The sequence below is a fragment of the Acinonyx jubatus genome, chromosome D1 (genome assembly GCF_027475565.1).
Source record: "Acinonyx jubatus isolate Ajub_Pintada_27869175 chromosome D1, VMU_Ajub_asm_v1.0, whole genome shotgun sequence".
Lineage (NCBI taxonomy): Eukaryota > Metazoa > Chordata > Mammalia > Carnivora > Felidae > Acinonyx > Acinonyx jubatus.
Genome location: NC_069390.1, coordinates 82,875,738 through 82,897,231, shown reverse-complemented (window position 1 = coordinate 82,897,231; position 21,494 = coordinate 82,875,738). Strand labels below are relative to the sequence as shown.

General features: G+C 38.0%; 1 protein-coding gene across 3 annotated transcripts in view; it reads right to left on the bottom strand.

Annotated features, from left to right (window-relative positions):
* NCAPD3 (non-SMC condensin II complex subunit D3) overlaps window positions 1–21,494 on the bottom strand; it is a 64,898-nt gene that overhangs the window by 42,909 nt on the left and 495 nt on the right. For 2 of the 3 annotated variants that reach the window (XM_015072457.3, XM_015072456.3), the window contains exons 2-14: window positions 20,633–20,771; window positions 18,327–18,481; window positions 16,686–16,848; window positions 9,435–9,619; window positions 8,625–8,789; window positions 8,459–8,520; window positions 8,176–8,263; window positions 6,303–6,436; window positions 4,824–4,896; window positions 3,442–3,567; window positions 3,058–3,310; window positions 1,465–1,521; window positions 1,119–1,208 (exon numbers count right to left, since the gene is read on the bottom strand). In XM_015072457.3, coding sequence (XP_014927943.2) covers window positions 1,119–1,208; window positions 1,465–1,521; window positions 3,058–3,310; window positions 3,442–3,567; window positions 4,824–4,896; window positions 6,303–6,436; window positions 8,176–8,263; window positions 8,459–8,520; window positions 8,625–8,789; window positions 9,435–9,619; window positions 16,686–16,848; window positions 18,327–18,481; window positions 20,633–20,696 — 1,615 coding nt within the window. In that variant the 5' untranslated portion in view covers window positions 20,697–20,771. The remainder of the gene's footprint in view (window positions 1–1,118; window positions 1,209–1,464; window positions 1,522–3,057; window positions 3,311–3,441; window positions 3,568–4,823; window positions 4,897–6,302; window positions 6,437–8,175; window positions 8,264–8,458; window positions 8,521–8,624; window positions 8,790–9,434; window positions 9,620–16,685; window positions 16,849–18,326; window positions 18,482–20,632; window positions 20,772–21,494) is intronic. The other variant, XM_027036956.2, reaches the window with a different exon arrangement.

Below are 21,494 nucleotides of genomic sequence, written 5' to 3'. Positions count from 1 at the left end.
TCTATACACGTTTTCTCACTTATCTATCTTGAAAAACCACTTCTCTTAACATTATTTTCATAGACTGACAACACCCCTCTGTGAAAGGTGGAGAAAGTGTCAGATTCAGAAAGTGACAATTAGGGTGCTTTGCTGACTTCCATGTCTTAGTCAAGCAGCTATTTAGCAACAGAATTGATACAAGAACTCAGACTGCCTCTCCTTTCTAGTGTGTTCCCCACTATTTCATGCTATGTCATTTCACAGATGAATAAGGAGCCCAGAGAAGTAAAGTGACTTTCTCAAGACCACACAGCTAGACAGAAACAGAATCTAGGAGTAGGCTCCAGGTCTACCTACTATCTAGTCCATATTTGTTTTTTTCCCTCCTGAATCACATTAACACTTAAGCTATCCAGATTACTCGGGGTTCAGTAAGTCCATGAAGGAGATCAGGCATCCCTCGTATTCAGAATCCTGTGCTGGAGTCCATGGGAGAGAGGACCCCCACAACCATTCCATGTAGTAAATTCGGTTCATACTATTAATGAAGAGAAATTATAATCTAAATTCTGAATTGTCATTTTCAGTGGGAGCTTGGATTTATAGTTCCCTATCATATATTAAAGGTGAACTCTGGGTTGCCTTAATCAGAGTCAAGATGACATAGTGAAAAAAGTACAAGAAATTAAAAACAGGAACAAGACTGGGTAGAATAATATTCTTCATCTTTTCCCTTTTTTTTGTGATGACTTTTCTACAAACACAAATTTAATCTGTGCTGTGCTTTCTCTAGTAGCTGGTCCCTTTTTGGTCAGCAATCCCAAGAGTTCACAATTGTCTTTAATAAATAAAATATTTGCTAATATTCTCTTAAGTATTACAGAAATACTGAGGTTCAGTACATTCTAAGTGGAACATAGCTTGTTCTTTACCTTAAGATGAAACAGAATGCAAGGATATCAATTAAAGATATAATAAAATAAAAATTATTCCATTCTTAAGAAGAAAGAAAGATGTCCCAATTCTTCAGGATAAATTAGTCAGAAAAAAATTCTAAGTTTTTTAGACTCTACTTACAGTTGTTGAAATCCAACAGTTATTATTCATTCATCTGACAGTGATAAAATCTGACATACCCCCAGATCCATCAGTTTCACCACTGTTGTCTATACTGATCACTCCTGAGCCTCCAGAAGGGTTAAGTGTTTGCCTCTGATAGGGAAAAGCTTAAAAATAATAAATTTTAAAAAAGGCTCAGTCATTGAGGTAAGAAATTGTTATACCTCTTAATAATATAAGCCTGACATATTACACATTTAAATTACATATTACTGAAATGAATTTCGATTTCCTTGAAAAAGAAAAAAAGTTCAATATTAAAATAGATAAATATGGAGACAGAAAAAAGCATGTCAAATACCCAGCAAGTCCTTTAAATAAAAAGACAATTATTCAATATTGGAAAATATATTGACCCATTACCTGCTGAATTTCTCAGTAAGGTACCAGGGTGGCTGTCTGCTCTTGAAACTGCAGGACCTAAAAATAAGCAGACACATAAGAGGGAAAAATGTCATAGTATCATAATCCCCAAGTAAATATTCAAAGTAATCAAAATCAAGATAATTAGGCCTAAACACAAGACAGATTCCAAACTGCTGACAAGTAATAATGTTCTCCTCTGTATGCATTTGAAATGGATACTAGGTACAATACAGCCATTACCCAACAATGCAAAGTAGTGTATAGGCAGCCAACAATCTCACCTCTAAAACATGAATATCTAAAATACTTTAAAAGACCTCTCAAATGTATCAGGCTTGTCTACAGGCATACATTGCTTTATCACACTTCCCTTTATTGTGCTTCACAGAAACTACACTTAAATTGAGAGTCTGTGGTAACCATACATCATACAAGTCTATGGGTGCCATTTTTCCAACAGTATTTGCTTACTTTGTGTCTGTGCCATGTTTTGGTAATTCTCACAATATTTAAAACTTTTTCATATTTATGGTGATCTGTGATTAGTGATCTTCGACTTTACTATTATAATTGTTTTCAGGTACCATGAACCATACCCATACAACACAGCAAACTTAATACATGGTGTATGTGTTCTGACTGCAGATGTGAAAATATCAAGAGAAACAGAATCAGAAGTGGAGCTCAAAGATGTGACTGTGTTGCTGCCATCTCATGATAAAACTTGGAACAGATGAACAGCTCCTTCCTACAGACAAGCAAAGAAAGAGGTTTCTTGAGATGGGATCTACTCCTGGTGAAAGAGCTTTGACAACAAAGGATTTAGAATATCACATAAACTTAGTAGGTAAAGCAGCAGCAGGGTTTGAGAGGATGGACTCCAATTTTGGAAGAAGTTCTACTGTGGCTAAAATGCTATCAAACAGCACTACATGCTACAGACAAATCATTTGCGAAGAGTCAATTGAGGCAAACTTCACTGTCTTACTTTAAAAAATTGCCAAAGCCAACCACCCTTCAGCAACCACCAACACAGAGGCAAGACCCTCCACCAGCAAAGAGATTACAACTTGTTAAAAGCTCACATGATGGTTAGCATTTTTAGCAATAAAGGTTTTTTAGATTTTATTTTTAAGTAATCTCTCCACCCAATGTGGGGCTCGAATTTACAATCCCAAGATCAAGAGTCACGTGCTCTAGCAACTGAGCCAGCCAGGTGCCCTAACAATAAAGTACTTTTAAATTATGATATGTACTTTTTTAAGGCATAATGCTAGTACCACTTAATAGACAACAGTGTAGTGTAAACATAGCTTTTGTATGCACTGGGAAACCAAAAAATTCATTTGACTTGCTTTATTGCAATGTACACTTCATTGTGGGTGGCCTGAAACCACACTCAGAGTATCTCCAAGGTATGACTATGTTTAAAAAGTTATTCACATAAAATATACTGATACAGGTTTATGAGGTTAATAGTATATCATATTGTATCTATTACTTTTGCAACAACAAAGAATGAGTCCCTTACAGTCCAGTTTCTCCACAAGCACAAGACAGGCTCCCTGTCACAACTGTCACCACACTTACTGTTAATCAGAAATTCCAGGATGCTCTCTGATGCAGTGGTAACAGACACCTCCAGGCAGTGTGCAAAACTGGACAGTGCCTTGCTGCGGACAGTTGGTGCTTTGTCTACACAACGGTCAAATATAATTTCCTGCACCAAGAACTTATGCTTTATGATCTTCTGATGCTCCAAGGAGAGAGTGTTATCTACCGCTCTTTCAGGCAGTTCCAACAGAGCTAAGACAACATCCAGAGTAAAAACCCTGTGTGGGATCTGATAAAACAAAATCATAAAAATCTCCATCAGACAGGAATAAATACCAAAGGATTCCTTGCATATTCAGATCTGGCTGTCAGGAGGTTGTTGAGTCAGGAACCAAGATTTTATGCAGACGTATCTCCTACCTTGGAACTTCGTGAATATCTGTAAAGCCAAGCAATGAATGTAGCATATTCCCTACTGGGAAGTTTGCTGAGCAGCTGGACCAGGGACTGGGCTGCATAGGTCCGGTACTCTGATTTGTCAATCACCTGAAATAAAACAGTGAGAGGCCATTCAGCCAATATCTACCTGTAGGACAACTGAGACACATGTTGTGACATAAGTGGAAAATTAGTGAATGTAACTATTTGGTGAATCTTTAAATGTTATAGGAATTACTAACAAATTTTAGGTTTTGGACACCTTTGAAAACTAACCTATAGGAAACTGATGAGCCCTCTCCTCAGGAATGCAAAGTTAGCACATAATTTCAGAGAGTTTATGGACCTCCTACAATGTACTGGGTTCAAGGTAAGAATCCTCTGTCTAAACTGCTATAAAAATTTAAGGGATAATCATAAAAATTTGAACATTGTATATTTGATGATATTAAGAAATTATTATATATTTTCTTTGGTGTGTGGTGTATTTTGTGGTTATGTTTTTAAAGAGTTCTTACCCTTTAGAGACACATAGGAAATATTTAAGTTATCAATGGTTATGATAGAATTTGCTTCAAAAAAACCCCCTAGAGTTCATACGTTTTGGGGAAGTTATACCTTATAGGTGTATTAATGCCATAAAATTGTTGAATATGGGTACACATCACTCTATTCTATTTATATGTGTGAAATTTTCCAAAATAAAAAGGGTTTTTCACCCAAAATAGAATACTCTGTCGTGGGAACATGTAGTGAAAATATTAAATAAAACTACTCTCAGTAATGATAACAGCTCTTCCCCAAAACAAATATATACACAAACACATGGGGCACCTGGGTGGCTCAGTTGGTTAAATGTCTGACTCTTGGTTTCAGCTCAGGTCATGATCTCACAGTTTGTGGGTTCGAGCCCCGCATTAGGCTCTGCACTGACACCATGGAGCCCGCTTGGGATTCTCTCTCTCTCTCTCTCTCTCTCTCTCTCTCTGCCCCTCTTTTGCTTGCTTGTGTGCTCTCTCAAAATAAATAAATAAACTTAAAAAAACTTATTAAAAAAACAAACAAAAAAACCAAACATATTTACCTTCACACATATATTTTTATCATTATTATTGGAGAAATCTTTTTTAAAAATATTTATTTATTTATATTTGAGAGAGAGTGCATGCAGGGGAGTGGCAGAGAAGGAGAGAGAATCTCAAGCAGGCTCCGTGCCATCAGCACAGGGCCTGACGCAAGACTCAAACTCACAAACTGTGAGATCATGACCTGAGCAAAAATCAATTGTTGGATACTTAACCAACTGAGCCACTCAGATGCCCTTTCATTATTATTATTACTAATACTATTAAAGCAAATGGTACCTTGGCACAGATGTGCTGGAGTAAGATACGAAGGACTGGGAATATATTCTCCTTTAGTTCATCCACAAGTGAGCTATTAAAAAATAAATAAATAAAAACCACATTGTTTACAATACACCTATGACTACATAAAATAGCAATTTTTCTTGACTCTGTTCTCAAATACCATGACCCCTATATCTTAGAAAGCCTGAATACTGAAAATATTTACCCTGTATTGCAAACAGTGCCTCAGTGAATAAAGAATACAGTGTCACAGCAGAAAACCATTCACCATGTCCCATGTATTGTTTTAGAGAGCTGGTGCCAAGCAGACAACTACAGTCAGAGAGGAGCAAATTTGTAATTTTTGAATGACTCTTTTGACTATTTATTGAATTTCACATTAATACTGAAATACAGTATAGCCTTTCAGGGTAAATAATAGATTAAGACACAGCACCACCGTGTGGTAGTTCGGTGAAATGCTACTATTTCATTGGATTTGTAACAGTACCTGCCAAACTTTAACCCAAGATTACATAATGCCCAGATGTGACCCATCTTTATGCTAAGTTTATCTGTACCACTGGATGTATACTACTGAACTTGGAGACATTATAAACTGTTAATGGAAGAACCAAAAGTATCTTATGTACTTAATGTTTAAAAAATCTGTAGTCAAAATAAAATAAAAATACACCTAGCAAGAGATAGTTGCACAATGATCACGTAACAGTCTATACCTGGATTCCACCAACCACACCCCATATCTCCAACAACACTGCATTCCTTGAATACCGGCAGGCATATACACACTCTCATATACTTACCACTTCATTCCACTCCCTCCACATTGCATGCCAAATATTCAATGAAGGAGGGAAAGAAAAGCCAATGACATAGCAAATATGTTTTCCCCAATAAAGCTGAGACACAGAAGTTTTTAGGTGAAGCTAAGTGATTCATGAGAGAAAACTGCTCTATCAATTATTACTAGAGAAGTAAAAATCAACTTAATTCTTCCCTTTAGGAAGTACTGCCTGTAGGGGGAGGGGGGATGGAAAAGTGAGAAGAAACAAGAAAAAGTGCAAAGGAACAAAAAGAAAGAGACACAGAGAAGACAGAAATAGAAAAGGGAAAAACAAGACAGACCTGTAAGAGAGGCAAACACCGAGGCAATGATAAAACATAAAAGAAATAACTGTCATTGCTCAGTGCCTGGCCTTACAGGCTGGTGGGAATCAAGCTGGAGGCTGGTGCTAGCCTATGAATTAGATTCTGTATCCCTCAACAAAGCCCCAGTGCAAAGGCTACCAACAGTGACCTAGACCACATGAACCACAGGAGCTCTGAGGTAACTTTACTTTGATCCCAAAACCACAACAGGACAGAAATCTGTTAGTTTCCATAGGTGTCAGTAACCTCGGTAATACAGGGCCCAGAAGACTTAAGGGAGAGTGATAAAGAGAGTAAAATGCCAAGCTGTGTGTGCTTCACCTGATGAACTGCACTGCCTGGTTTCTACTGTTGATCACTGGTGATGTAACAGTAAGGGGAGCACGATGGGCTCCTTCGCCTGCTTCTACCATTAATATCACATTTAGCATTTGATGGAAAACACAACCTATAACCTGGAAGAGAAGAAAATTCTATTTAAGGCATGATTGAGAATTCAAGAGCCTCAAAGATAGACATGCAGACCACAGTAAACCATTCCAAGAAGATAAGTCAGATTAACACAGCTTTTGGGTGACCACTGGAAATGTTTCTTGGACAATTACCAAGTATTCAATCAACACATGATGAAAACAGTATGAAAACACTGCTTATAGATAATGACAGGAATATCATTTAGTTTCTCTCCTCACTCTCTCAAACTGCAGCCCTGAAATTAGGGCAAATAGAGAATTAATTGTCACTTCTAAACGGCAAAAAAATGCTACTGATAATCTCTCACAGAATCTCTTACAGAAACAAGAATACTTTACACTTGAATTTTCCCTAAGTTTACACTGCACCTTCCAACATTTCTCATATAATTTACTCACCTAACCAATTCATTCATTCTGTAAATAAAACATGTACTGAAAACCAAATATGTGGCAGGCATTGTGTTAAGTTCATATGTATTACTAGATTTTACTATATTTGATCTTAAACCTCACAAAAACTGCAGGAGGTAAGCAAGGCATTCCTACTTCATATGTATTATTATTTCCACTTTACACCAAATAAAAGAGATTCCAAAGGTGAACTGCCCAAAGTCAAGTGATTAAAAGTCTGGCTGAACCCGACATTGTCTAACATCAAGTCAATACTTTCACAATTAAAAAAATCCTACATCTTTAGAGGCACTGTGGACCTAAAGGCATAAATTTCCCAATCCAGCTAATCTTTCCAATGTTATCAAGAGCATGGAAATTGAAAGCATTCATGTGAGTTCTAACACAGCCATACTTTAAACACAGAAATGATAACGGTATAATAAATTATAAAATTTTCTTAACACATTTTCTTAACAACAAGCATTATGCTCCGCATCTGAAGGGCATTCTTTCATTTACTCCTCCTGACACACCTAAGAAGATTGAGGCTTTGGAAAGGCTGAGTACCTCATACAAGAATACACAGCTAGACAGGGTGGAGCCAGAATTGAAACACAGGTGTACAAAACCTGGCCCGAGAGCCTCAAACCTTCTTATTAACCACCATGTAACTCGCCCTAGAAATTATGTGTAGCACAGCCACCAAAAGTCATATGACTTCAGTCTATCACATTTTTGGCATGATCTTGTTTTATTAATGATATACAAGTGTATTAACACCATAATGCTAAAACATCCTTGACTCCAATGTTTAGATAGTGATACTGATAAGGCAGCTCAAGGGGCAAAATCCACATATGAATACTAACCAGGAATGATAACTAGTAATATTTCTGTAGAATTCTCAACTAAAATGATATAAACATTTTAGAAATACTGAAGTGCACATGAAACTTGCCAAGCATTGCCAAGGAAAACTTGAAAATTCCATGACTGTCTAGTCTTTTCAGAACAACCTGGTAACTATTCCTCTAAATACAACACCCTGTTCAGTGTTCTTCCTACCTAATCTACACTGGAACCATTCTTTATGTATGAAACCTAACAATAATTTGCCATGGCCTCCAAGTATTTGAATATCAGTTTGGTTATGAAGAATAGGCAGCAAATAGAAGTGGTGATGCTTTTTATGCTACACATGATACAGAATCGTGAAAATGACCTAGTTAAAATGGCATCACATCAAATGCTGCCAATGGTTTTCCATTATGATTCAGGTTCTTTCAATTCAACTAGGAACTAAATTAAGTCCTTGTCTCCTTTACCTTATCTCCCTCCCCATGAATTGGGGAGCATAGCAAATACAATCCATGATAGGCCAGTTCTGGTATGTACTTTGCTTGGTTAAGGCTTCTAAAGAAAAAGACAGAAGATTAGTTAACGGATATGATTTTATTTGGAATATTCACTAACCCTATAATCAACCACATCCAAATGAATAAACTCTATCTATGTGCCAATTAGGATAAAATACCATTTATACTTCTGTGAGATCAAAATTTATTACATTACATTTAAATTTCAGCATTGGAAGAATGAGAGCCTCACCTGGCCTGTGTAACATGAAATTCATGAAGAACTGGTTCAAAATTAGTTAATGCAACAAAGACCTAGAAAGTAGAAGAAGAAGCCTGATTATTCCTATTCATTAAGTATTAGCCATCATCTCTGCCCTTCTGAGGTGGCCCCAAGGATTTTTGGAATTCTCACTTACTTCTATACAATTCTGTATACACTGTGGCTTTTCTTTCAGGGAAAACTTGGACAGAAGCCGTAAAAAATTCTTCAATAGGTGAAAGATGGCATTTCGAATTTGACAAAGGTCTCGGGCAGAAAAGCAAATACTTTCCTCATCTTCCTGTTCTTCTAGTTCATCCACCTAGATTATAAAGCAATATATAGGTGACTGCATAGTAATGCCTAACACTTTGTCCAATGGTTTTCAATGTACTCAGATCAAGTCTGTTAAACTCCAGGTGGTTGCTGAGCTTCTGAGGTTATGGGACCCTGATCGGGTCCCTTAACTGCTCTGTCTCCACAGCCAGAACAGTAAATCATTGGATTAGATGACTGTACAGTAGTTTTGAGCTCTGCATTTTTGTGTCAATGGGAATTCTTATGTTTCTTGAAAGTTTTCTCTACCTAGTCAGCACACAAGAATTTGGAATTAATGTTATTCCATTATGCTCTTATGGACATGAGTCCTCAGGATACTTCAACCATCCTCTTTGATGACAACAGATGATGTGCAAATATACATGTTCGGATGTTGTCAAGCATACCTGGGAACAAGGCTGGGGAGAGATTATGGGGAGGCTGGAAAGATGAAAAGGTAGAGATATATATTCTCAGCAGTAAATGAAGCCTGAGAAGCAACTTAAAGTCACACTGGAAACCTGATGATGCTTTAGGATCATTTGGTTATAATCACAATGCCTGAAACCATATTTTAATATAAAGTTAACTCTTATATCACAATCATGTGTTGGTACAGATACATTTTATTATTCTACTTACTTCTTACCTCAATATCTTCTTTCCTGGGTGGCTTTCCTCTTTTCCTATTTCCTCTTGGATTAGCCTCAGTGTTCTTAGGCTGTTCTTTCTTTCTTTTCCGATTCAAGTTAGATTCCTGAGGCCAACTCTTCTTTAGAATCTGAATACATTTGTCAAACATCACCTGGTGGAATACTTGATTGGCTACACTGCCTATTCATAAAGAATAAAAGTGGATTAGATTTGTCTTTTTTTTTTTTTTAAGTTTATGTATTTGAGAAAGACAGAGACAGTGCAAGTGGGGGAAGGGCAGAGAGAGAGGGAGAGAGAGACAATCCCAAGCAAGTTCCACGCTGCCAGTGCAGAGCCTGACGCGGGCCCCAAACTCTTGAAACCACGCGATCACGCATGAACTGAGCCAAAACCAAGAGCTGGATGCTTAACCGATTAAGTCACCCAGGTGTCCCAAAAATAAAAAGAATTTTTAAAAAAGGATGTCATTAATGCATTGAATATATGTAGACACTAGTCTGTTTTATAATTTACTACCATGAAATACATACAAATCTATCATAAAAGTTAAAGTTTATCAAAACTTACACAGACAACACTTACAGGCTGTATGTGGTGAAATGCATGGTTGAGAGAAATATAAACATAAAAATGCAGTGTTAAGTTATAATGGCATATAGCTACTGTACTACTGTCATAATTTTATACCTCCCATTCATAGTGCAATGAGCTTGAATACTGTGGGTACCCACTTAACACCATTTGATGCTAATCATCTCAGTATAAGCAGATTGTCTCTACAGTAAACTGTGTATTGCAGGAAAAAGTATCTCTCGCAGTTTTTGAGTATTTTTCACTGTGTTTAGTCCAGTGCTGCAAACTGTGAACAACACCATGGAGCCCATACGAAGTGCCACTAGTGAAGTGCTCACAAGAAACAAAGAGAATTCATGACATTACAAGGAGCAGCCTGACTTCGGATTCTGTCTCTCTCCTGCACTGACAGCACAGAGCCTGCTTTGGATTCTCTGTCTCTCTCCCTCTCCGCACCCCCCCTACTTGTGCTCTCTTTCTCAAAATAAACATTAAAAAGAAAAGAAAAGAAAAGAAAGTGCAGCTTTATGTGGGTGCAGGATTGTTATTAGAAAGCTATACCTATATGATTCAAGAAAAAGCAAAGTCATTATATGACAACTTAAAGCAAAAGGAAGGTGAAGGATCTAAAGTAAGAGAATTTAATGTCAGCAAAGGATGGTTTGATAACTTTAGAAAGAGATTTGGCTTAAAAAAGTGTCATGATAACAGGAGAAACAGCTTCCACAAACCAAAAGGCAAGCAGACAAGTTCCCAGACACCTTTAAGAAAATCACTGAGGAGAAAGGACATCTGCCTGAACAAGCTTTTAATGCAGACAAAAGTGCCTGATTCTGGAGAAAAACATCACAAAGGACATTTATTAGTTGAGGGAGAGAAGCAAACACCAGGATTTAAGGTAGGAAGGGATAGGTTAGCTCTACTGTTTTGTGCAAATGCAGTCAGGTTTATCATCAAGACTGCACTTTTCTATATAGCTGCTAACCCTAGAGCCTTGAAGGGAAAAGATAAACACTAGTTGACAGTCCTTTGGTTTTAAAACAAGAAGGCCTAGATAATGAGAACCCATTTTTTGGATTGGTTCCATTGATGCTTTGTCCCTGAAGTCAGGAAGTACCCTGCCAATAAACGACTGCCTTTTAAAGTTCTTTTGATATTGGACAAAGCCCTTGGCCACCCAGAACCCCATGAGTTCAAGACAAAAGGCAGGGATCTACTTGCCCCCAGACACATCTCTAATACAATCTCTAGATAGGGAGTCATAAAGACTTTTAAGGTTCATTACACACAGTACTCCATGGAAAGGACTGTCAACCCTGTGGAAGACAATCCTGACAGAGGGCACACCATCGAAGTCTAGAAGGATTACACCACTGAAGATGCCACTGTTGTTATGGAAGAAGCCATGAAAGCCATCCAGCTCCAAACAATAAATTCCTGCTGGAGAAAACTGTGTCCACATTTTGTGTATGACTTCACAGGACTTATGACAGAGCCAATCAAGGAAATCATGAAAGAGATTGTGGATATGGCAAAAAAAAGTGTGTGTGTGTGTGTGGGGGGGGGGGGGGTTCAAGATATAGATCTTGGAGAAATTCAAGAGCTAACAGGCCCAACACCACAGGAATGAACAGAAGATGATGTGCCTCTGAACCAGTGCCAGACAATGAGAAAGAAGACACTAACAGGGGTGCCCGGGTAGCTCCAGTCAGTTAGGTGTCTGACTCTTGATTTCATCTCAGGTCATGATCTCATGGTTCGTGGGATGAAGCCCTGCTTCGGGCTCTGCACCAATAGTGCAGAGCTTACTTGCAATTCTGTCTCTCCCTCTCTCTCTCTCTGCCTCTACTCTGCTCATGTTGTCTCTATCAAAATAAATAAACATTAAAAAAAAAAAAAAAAAGTGCCAGAAAACAAATCGATGTTAGACAATCTAGCAGAAGGTTCTGATCATTTAAGACTGCTTTTCACTCCTTTCTTTTATTACATGGACTCTTCTATGATATGGGCACTGAAACTACAACAAATGATGGATAAAGGATTGGTACCATACAGAAACATTTTTAGAGAAATGAAAAAGCAAAAATTCAGACCAATTACAATGTATTTCTGTGAAATGACCCTGTGTGTACCTCTCTTTCCACCTCTGAGACAGCAAGACCAACCCCAGCTCGTTCTCCTCCTCCTCCTCAGCCTACTCAACATGAAGACGACGATAAAGACCTTTCTGATGGTCCACTTCCACTTAATGAACAACAAATAATCATCATGCTGTACAGTCAGTGATCTTATCTGCTGTGCATGTGTTATCTTCGTGTGAACATCTAATAAGTGTACAGCAAGAACTATACAAGGTGTTTCTGTGTTCTCATCATCATTACCTAAGTATTCACGGTGTAGGACACCATGTGCAAGATTTGAGTAGAAGTGGACAGCCTATTCTTACATAGGTATAAGGTGAGTGATATTTAACATAAAATTAACAACATGTTAATTTTCTTACTGTTTTAGAACTTTAGGGGCACCTGGGTGGCTCAGTTGGTTCAGCATCCAACTCTTATTTTGGCTCAGGTCATGATCTCATGGTTTGGGAGTTTCAGCCCCATGTCAAGCTCCACACTGACAGTGCAGGGCCTGCTTGGGATTCTCTCTCTCCTTCTCTCCCTGCCCCTCTCCTGCTCTCTCGCTCTCTCTCAAAATAAATAAACTTTAAAAAGAACTTTAGTTTCAGGGGAGCCTGGGTGACTCAGTTGGTTAAGCATCCAACTTTTGATCTCAGCTCGTGTCATGATCTCATGGTTCGTGAGTTTGAGTCCTACATTGGGCTAACACACTGTCGGTGCAGAGCCTGCTTGGGATTTGTTCTCTCTGTCTCCGTCCCTCCCCCTGGTCCCGCATGTGCTCTCTCACTCTCTCTCTCAAAATAAATAAACTTAAAAACAAAAAAAAAAGAACTTCAGTTTCAAAGAGTTACATTACTATATAGTATCTCTTTTTCTCTGGTAACTGAAGAAACTGTGTATCAGCCTATCATCACAGGTGTTTTTTTTTTTAATGTAACAATATTTCCAATGCAGCATTATGAATACAGCTGTAATACAGTATGCCATAAAAACTTCATAATGATTCATTCATTAGTGTATAGCCCAGGACCCCATAAAGCAATCATTTTGCTGCTTCTTATCAATGCATGAATCGTTATACCTATAAATAAATATGAATTACTTTTTCATGTTATCTTTTTATTTTTTTGTCTAATGTTAATAATACATATAACACCTAAAGTGTTTTGTATCCCATAAGACAACACTGATATAGGTACTCACAGCAAGACAATTCATCTTGTAAAGAAATAATGTAAACTTATGGTACCGATAAATACAGTATAGTACTGTAATGTGTTTTCTTTATGATTTTCTTAATAACATTTTCTTTTCTTTAGCTTACTGTATTGTAAGAAAACAGTATAAAATAAATACACAATAATATGTGTTAATTGACTGTTTATGTTATTGGTAAGGCTTCTGGTCAACAGTAAGCTATTAGTTAAGTTATGGGGAGTCAAGAGTTACACAGGGATTTTTGACTGCGGGAGAGGTCAGTACCCCTAAGCCCTGTAATAACAATTCAGGATAGTCCTCAAATATTTGGAAATTGGATACACTATTAAATAACTCAGGGGTGTAAGGAGAAATCACAAGAAAAATCAGAAAACTGCTTTGGCTTCAATGATAATGAAAACAAATCATCAGAATTTGCAGGGTGCAGATAAAGCAGTACATAGGGAAATTTGCCAGATAAGAGAAGTAAGCAAGAACAAAGATCTAAGCAACCACCTTAAGAAATCAGAATAAAAGCAAATTAAACCAAAGTAAGATGGAAGGCAATAAAAGACCAAAATCACTGAAATAAGAAATGGACAAAGAATAGAGTATAATCAATAACATCAAAAGTGGTTCTTTGAAATGATCAATACAATTAATAAACCTCTATCTACAGGGATGAAAACAACAACAAAAGGAATACAAATTATCAATCAGACATGAAAGAAGACATATCACTACAGATTCTGCAAACAAAAATATTTCCAAGCAAACTGCATGCCTACATGACTTCATTATTGAATTCTACCAAAAATTTAAGGCAGAAGAACAACCAGTTCTTCACATACTTCCAAAATATAAAAAAGGCAAGAACACTACCCAACTCATTCTATGAGACTGGTATCCTGAAACCCAGGCCAGACAAAGGCATATCAAAAAAAGAATGTCCTTTATGAATACAGATGCAAAATCTTCAATAAAATATTAGCTAACAAAATCTGACAACACATAAAAAGGTTATACACTATCATCAAGGAAATGCAAAACTAGTTTAACATGAAAATCTATCAACATAATACATTCTATTATTGGAATAAAGAACCACAAGACCATCCCACAGATACAAAAAAGCAAATAACAAAATCTAATATCCTTTCATAATAAAACATTCAACAAACTAGGAACAACAATCTCATAAAGCTGATTCTTACAACAATCACAGCAAATATCATATACTTAAGGACAAAATACTGAAAGTTTTCCTTCTGAGATCAGGAACAAGACAAGATGCCCACCTCCTGACTTCTGCTCAGTACTATACTGGAGGACCTAACCAGGGCAATTAGGGAAGAAAAAGAAATAAAAGGCACCCAAACTGGAAAAGAAGTAAAATTATGTCTACTTACAAGCAACATAATCTTATATATAAAAATCTTATTAGTAACAATAAATGAGTTCAGCAAAGTTGCAGGGTATGAGATCAGTAATAAAAAATCAACTGTACTTTTCTGATTTAAAAAAGGCAGAAGACCTGAATAGACAGTTTTCCAAAAAAGACATACAAATGCAACATAACGTTGTATATTGACTATACTTAAATAATAAATAAGTAGATAAATTGTACTTCTACACACTACCAGTAAACAATCTGAAAATGAAATTGAGAAAACAATTTCATCTACAATAGCATGGAAAAGAATAAAATACTCAGGTATAAGTTTAACCAAGTAAGTATACATTGGAAAGTATAAAATGTCATTGAAACAAATTAGAGAAGACCTAAATGGAAAGACATCCTGTGTTCATGGAGCAGAAGACGTAATGTTGTTAAGATGGCACTACTCCCCAAATTGATCTATAAATTCAGTGCAGTAACTGTCAAAATCGTAGAAGCCTTTTTTTGGGCAGAAATTGACATGTAACTCCTACAATTCACATGGAAATAAAAGGGACCCAGAATAACCAAAACATCTTGAAAAAGAACACACTATGATTAAAAATTAAGTATCAACAGCATCCCAACCATAATCTGGAAACATTTAAAAACAGAAGGTAATTAGCAAAAACACTCTCTGGAAAGATGCAAGTAGCCAATGATGAACAATACTCTTTGCTTTGGCATAAATCTCAACCTTAATCAGAAGGATCTGCATCTAGCAAGAGAAGAGAAGAGTAAAACTGGGTTCCTAAAATCACCACCCTTCTGTGAGACAACTCAGTTCCAACTGAGATATTGCTTAGCAACTAAAGTCTTTAGGAACTTATTTCAAAAGTCATGATTGGGAGCTTTAACAATAATATAAATTAATGTCCAAGGCTTTATATGTCTTTTTACCAATTCCCAATCACATGGAATAAATCCTTAACATTCATTACAAATGAACTTGTGTAAACTATGACAAGCAGCATAAATGCTGACTAATCTTGTGATTTTCTTGTCTATATGAACTTTAGGTTCTCCAGCCACATCTCCCTCTGTTCCAGCCTCTCCTACCTTAGGTTTGGGGTGTGTAGAAGGGACTCCTTTATTGCGCACAGGAGGAACAGCCACCTGAGCGCTCTGACAATAAGGGAAGTAGAACAGTGCTCATAAATAGACTCCTTTCCTGTGCTTTCCTTCATCAAGCATTACTAGCTATTCTCATGTTTTCTTTATTAGAATGGTTTTAACCTATTTTTCCATATCTGCATAGGAGAGAGATATATATATAACACAATGACTCTCCAGCAGTCTTTCTCAGTCTGGACGGGGAGTCAGGAGATGAGTGGGTGGTATCAGGTTTTTATACTAGATGGTGGTGGGTGGGAATGGAGCTCTTATAGCTTGGAAACAAACCCCTTCAGCTTTATCCCTCTGATATTAATCGTATTAGGTTATAGACACAGCGTATTACAAAACAAACACACTTAAAGAAACGAGGCTTGGGGCGCCTGGGTGGCTCAGTCGGTTAAGTGTCTGACTTCTGCTCAGGTCATGATCTCACAGCTCGTGAGTTCGAGCTCCACGTCAGACTCTTTGCTGACAGCTCAGAGCCTGGAGCCTGCTTCAGATTCTGTGTCTCCCTCTCTCTCTGCCCCTAACCCACTTGCATTCTGTCTTTGCCTCTCTCAAAAATAAATAAACACCAAAAAAAAAAAAAAATTTAAAGAAACAAAGGAAACACATTTCTTGAACACCTATAACAAGCCATGTATTTCACAGACTCATTGTATTTAATTTTTAGAATGACTCTATAAGATGGGTTGCCCCTGCCTCATTTTATAAGTGAGAAAAAGAAACACAAGAGTTCAAAACAATGTAGAAATTTAAAACAAAAATATATTTATCTTATGATCAAATATATACATACCTGGTACTTCCAGCAGCAGAAAATAAAGCCCAGCAGCATGAAGGCCATACTGTCGATATTGCACACTGACACTTTTCTTATGGACTGTTTGAACAAAGTGATAGAACAATGCCACCAGTGCCCTGTGAGAAATACTGTTTTCAATGAAGAAGGTCCATATGCTCTGTGGGGAGGGAGAAACATAAAAGCCAATAATTAGAGAAATTGGAAAATCTCCTATTATTTAATTTTTGCAAGTATTTAGTACATTAAAAAAAAAAAAAAAAAAAAAAAGACCAACCTGGCTCCTAATTCTAAATGTTTGCTATCTTCTAAGGGATTGAAAAAAAATTAAAATGTAGTATTCAAAATTATAAAAATAAATAAGTACATAAGAAATTTAAATAATTAGATATCAAAATAATTTGGGGATAGGTTTGAAGCATATATATTTCTGAAATTATCATAGCCAAAAACTATAGTAAGACCTTTAGGACACCCTATATTTGTGTTTACTCAAAGAAGTTACCTATCCAGCTATATTAAATGTACTCAAAATCATTTATCGCTCTAATTACTAAATGAAGAAATTAGAGCCGTTTACTTAAATGTAAATCTCTATGGGCAACGGGAACAGGAAAAGAAATACCTGAAAGTTTCTCCCTCAGCAGATTTCATAAGTAGCCAAAGTGAGAAAGGAAATATACCCTAGACTATAAACCACTAGTTTATTAATTGTATCGTGGTTCCATGTTTTGCCAATTAAACACATGATAAGGAAATGGGTTATTTCTATAAACCAAACAGCAGGGAACTAAATATGATTTATCCTGGAGTACCTTGAAAAAAACATAGGCCCACGGATGTTCAAGCAATCAGACCCTATACTTGCTGCTGCCCTGAAGACAGGGAAAATGGCAAGTAATGCCTTGGCTTAGCTACACTAGTTAGCATGTGCCACTTTTATGGAAGAGCCCATTTAAAATCCTGTCAGTACTCTGCATTCTTTCACCATGAAACTACTGGAAGAAATCACCTCCTACCGTTATAGTAGTTACCTCCTCATTCCTAATGCCACTTCAGCTCCACCCCACTTCCCTGTAACTGTGACCTTACAGGTCACCAAGGATGATCCAATCACCTCTGAGGGGTGACTGTGCCTGCCCATGACCTCTGCAGCACGTGATACCTGGCCACTTCCTGGTCTTCATATCAACACTCTCCACACTCCGACTGTGCACCTATAGGTCACCCTCAACCAGCTTTTTTAAACTTGTCCTGTCCTCTTCTCTTCCTCCCTGACCTCATGCATTGTTGCACTTCATCCATCACCTTGACTCAGAATTGAGAGGACTCTATCTATTTTATTAAATCTTCACTTCTTTCCTAGTCTTCCAATTCACATTTCCAGTGACCCGTTACATCTCTCTAAGAATTTCCTAACAGAATCTCACATTCCAAAGCCTAAATCTGAATTTCCCCACTTGACTTAGCTATTAGCTACTAGGATTTTCTAACAGACGAACCACATTCTTTATGCTATCCTTACCATACTCCTTATGAACTGTATACTAAAAAGGCTAAGCTTCAGATTATAATGACTTTCATCTTCCACTTCTAACACCTAAAGATGGCTGGTTCGATTTTTTTTTTTTTTTTTACCTCTGTAGATCCATGTTCTTCAGTAGCAAAGGGAAAAACACTTTCATATAGTTTTATAAATGCATTCAATCCAGACTCTATGATTTCTGCTTCTATGCTGGGATCCAAAGGTTCGGTCTCTGTAAAATCCAGTTCCCACACTGTGTCCACCCATTCTAGTGGGAAAATGCAATGAAATCAATAACTTTTCTATCACAAGTAAAACACCAATCATTTTAGACACCAGGCACGTTCAAAAAGAAAAAAGGAACTAGTCATAATTCACCCAGAATTATACAATAGAAGTGTAGCATAATTAAACGAAAGCAGAAAAGGTTAAAAAATATTTTTTAAATCAGAACTGACAGCTGCCAAAAGACTGATCATCTTCTGAAATTATCAAGAAGGAACACACATTTTAGATATGACAGCCTTATGGAATGACACATCAAAACACTAATGATATGGCTACCCCATAAGTTCATTCTGGAGAAAGAGAGGTTAATAAAAGAATGCCTCAGATGTCCCTGTGTGAAACTCTTACAATCAAGTTAATAAACCCAAATAAAGCGTATAAGCACAAAGGGACATGTGAAACAACTGACAGTTTACCACAATTTAATTATTCATTCACTCTTTCCTAATCATTCTCCTAACAAATACGATCTTCTTCCTAAAAACGTTCTATCTTTTCCTGTCTCTTTCTTTCATATATTCTCCCATTTATTTTATATGCATATTTTTAAACATATACCAGTATTTTTACTTTATTTCTGGATTACACCTACCCAAGTCTCAATGAAAAAAGAAAAGATCTGGTGTCAGGAAATGAAAAAATTCAGGGGAGCCTTGGTGGCTCAGTCAGTTGAGTGTCCAACTCAGGTCATGATCTCACAGTTCGTGAGTTTGAGTACATCAGGCTGCTCGCTGCTGTCAGCACAAAACCTGCTTTGGATCCTCTGTGCCCCTCTCTCTCCACCCCTCCCCTGTACTCTCTCTCAAAAAAATTTTTTTTTTCAATAAATGATAGCTACTATTATTATTTTTACGATGGATCAGTGTTAAAACAGTAACAGGTATGTAAAACACTACACAGCATAACAGAAAATATTATGGGAGAGGTGGGAAGGATGACAGAGGTGGGAAGAATGATTCTGCTTCAATTGGACCTAAATGTGGGAGTTTACCAGGGAAAGAAATGCAAAAAAAAAAAAAAAAAAAAAAAAAAAAAAATGCATCCCAGACAGAGGGAACTAAGAGAAAGAAAGTATAACCTGTTTAAAAATGAACAAAATTGTTATAGCACTCAGTCTTCGCGTGAAGGGGGAGAGTCATTATTAGTATTCAGCAGTTACTATGTGCCAGGTATTAAATTAATCTTCACAAAACTGTGAGGTGGATATTATTTTAATCCCCATTTGACATGTAAGGAAACTAAGGCTTAGCAAGGTTAAGCGTCTTGCCCAGTGATACAGAGATGGTAAGCTATGGAACCAATCCCACCCACTATTTTGACTCAAAAGGTTAAGCTCTTAGAAAAGAACACTGCAGTGAATGGTGAAAGCTCTTACAGGGTATGCCAAAGATTTGGTATTTATTTAACAAATATAAGGGTAACATTAAAGGTTTAAAGACCTGACAGGGTGACGTTGGTGTTTTCAAAAGTGACCCCAGTAGAGATGCGGGGAATGGGCTGGAAGAGTTAGCATGAGAAAGCTGCTTGGATAATTCAATTACATAGGTTGCCCATAATAAGGGCTTGCTGCTGGACAGCAGCATCAGGAAAAGGAGCAAGGAGGACCCGAGAGACATCTCTGAGGGGAGGACAACCGGTGGTTGTAAGCATGAAAGATGAAGGAAGAATGTTATGACTCCCAGGTTTGTGGATTGGCTGCTACCATTAGCTGGCTTCAGGAATCCAGTTTCACGCGGGTGACGTTTGAGGTGCCTGTGAGACATCCGTTTAAACCAACGAACATGAACTTCAGGAAATAAGTCTGAACGAAGAAATAGATTTGCTATGTAAAACCACAAAAATGGATGAGGCTGTCGGTGAAGATTTGCAGAATAAGCAAGGCCGAGAAAACATGCAAAAGAACTAAAAGACCAGACAATATAAGCCCCCCCCCCCTTTTTTTCGTTCCTTTACTAGGTTGAGCCCCTATTCAAGAGCTGGCTCGCCAATGCCCTAGAGTGCACAGACCTGGAGATCCCAGAGTCTGCCAAGAGGAGGGCCCCACCCCCACCCCAAGCCCGGGCAGAGGAGCACCGCAGTGGCAAAGCACCACAGTTCGGCCTCCCCGAGACTCACGGCCTCGTTTTCTCACCAGGGCTGAGATCCAACGGGCACCAGGGCTGCAGGCCACTCCCAAGGCCCGGCAGAGCCACCATTATCTCCCAAGAACCGGCTAGCCACCGCGGTGGTCAACTTTCAAAGCTCGCTCCCGCGCGCGCTCCAAGACGTTCCTGCAGACCAATCACAACGTGGTGGAATTTCCCATCGACTAATCATAGCGCTCAGCCGTTTCCACTCTATTAACCAATGAACAAGGTCTTCTTAACGCATGCGCAAAGAATGGGGCGGATAAGGGACTGTAGATTGAACCAAGGTTCCACGGGGTGATTTTTTAGGTTTCCCTTTAAGTTGGGGGGGCGGGGGTCAATAATTAAGTTATAGCTTAATAGAGTTTTTCTCGCCTTATATTTTTAATGGGACGATTCTTTAAAAAGAATTTAAGACAGGAACCTTCGTGTATTAAATGTCACCTTTGCCCCCCATCAAGCGACATTTCCCGTGAGTGTCAAAGGGCTACCTTTACCCTGTCAGACAGCGATCGAACGTTGTATATATTCGAATGTGGATGGTAGCCTAACGTTTATCGAACTAAAACAATAAAGGAAAACAAACAAACAAAAAAGCACTCAGAAAGTGTATCTGCAGTTCTTTTAATTCTACGGGACGTCTGGCCCCAAATTCTGGCAAAACGCCGTAACTGCCATGTCAACTAAGGGAAAGGCCGGCCGCCCTTTCTACCACTGCACATGCGCTGTGAGCACACCTTCCGGCAGCCGGGTGGTGAAAGCTACAGAGGCGGAGGCGAGCGCATGCGCGAGGTGTCTTCAGCGCGTCCGGGCTGGAGACTGCGCCCCCCTCTGCACCTCCGCCCGAAGCTGCCGAAGCACCTCGGT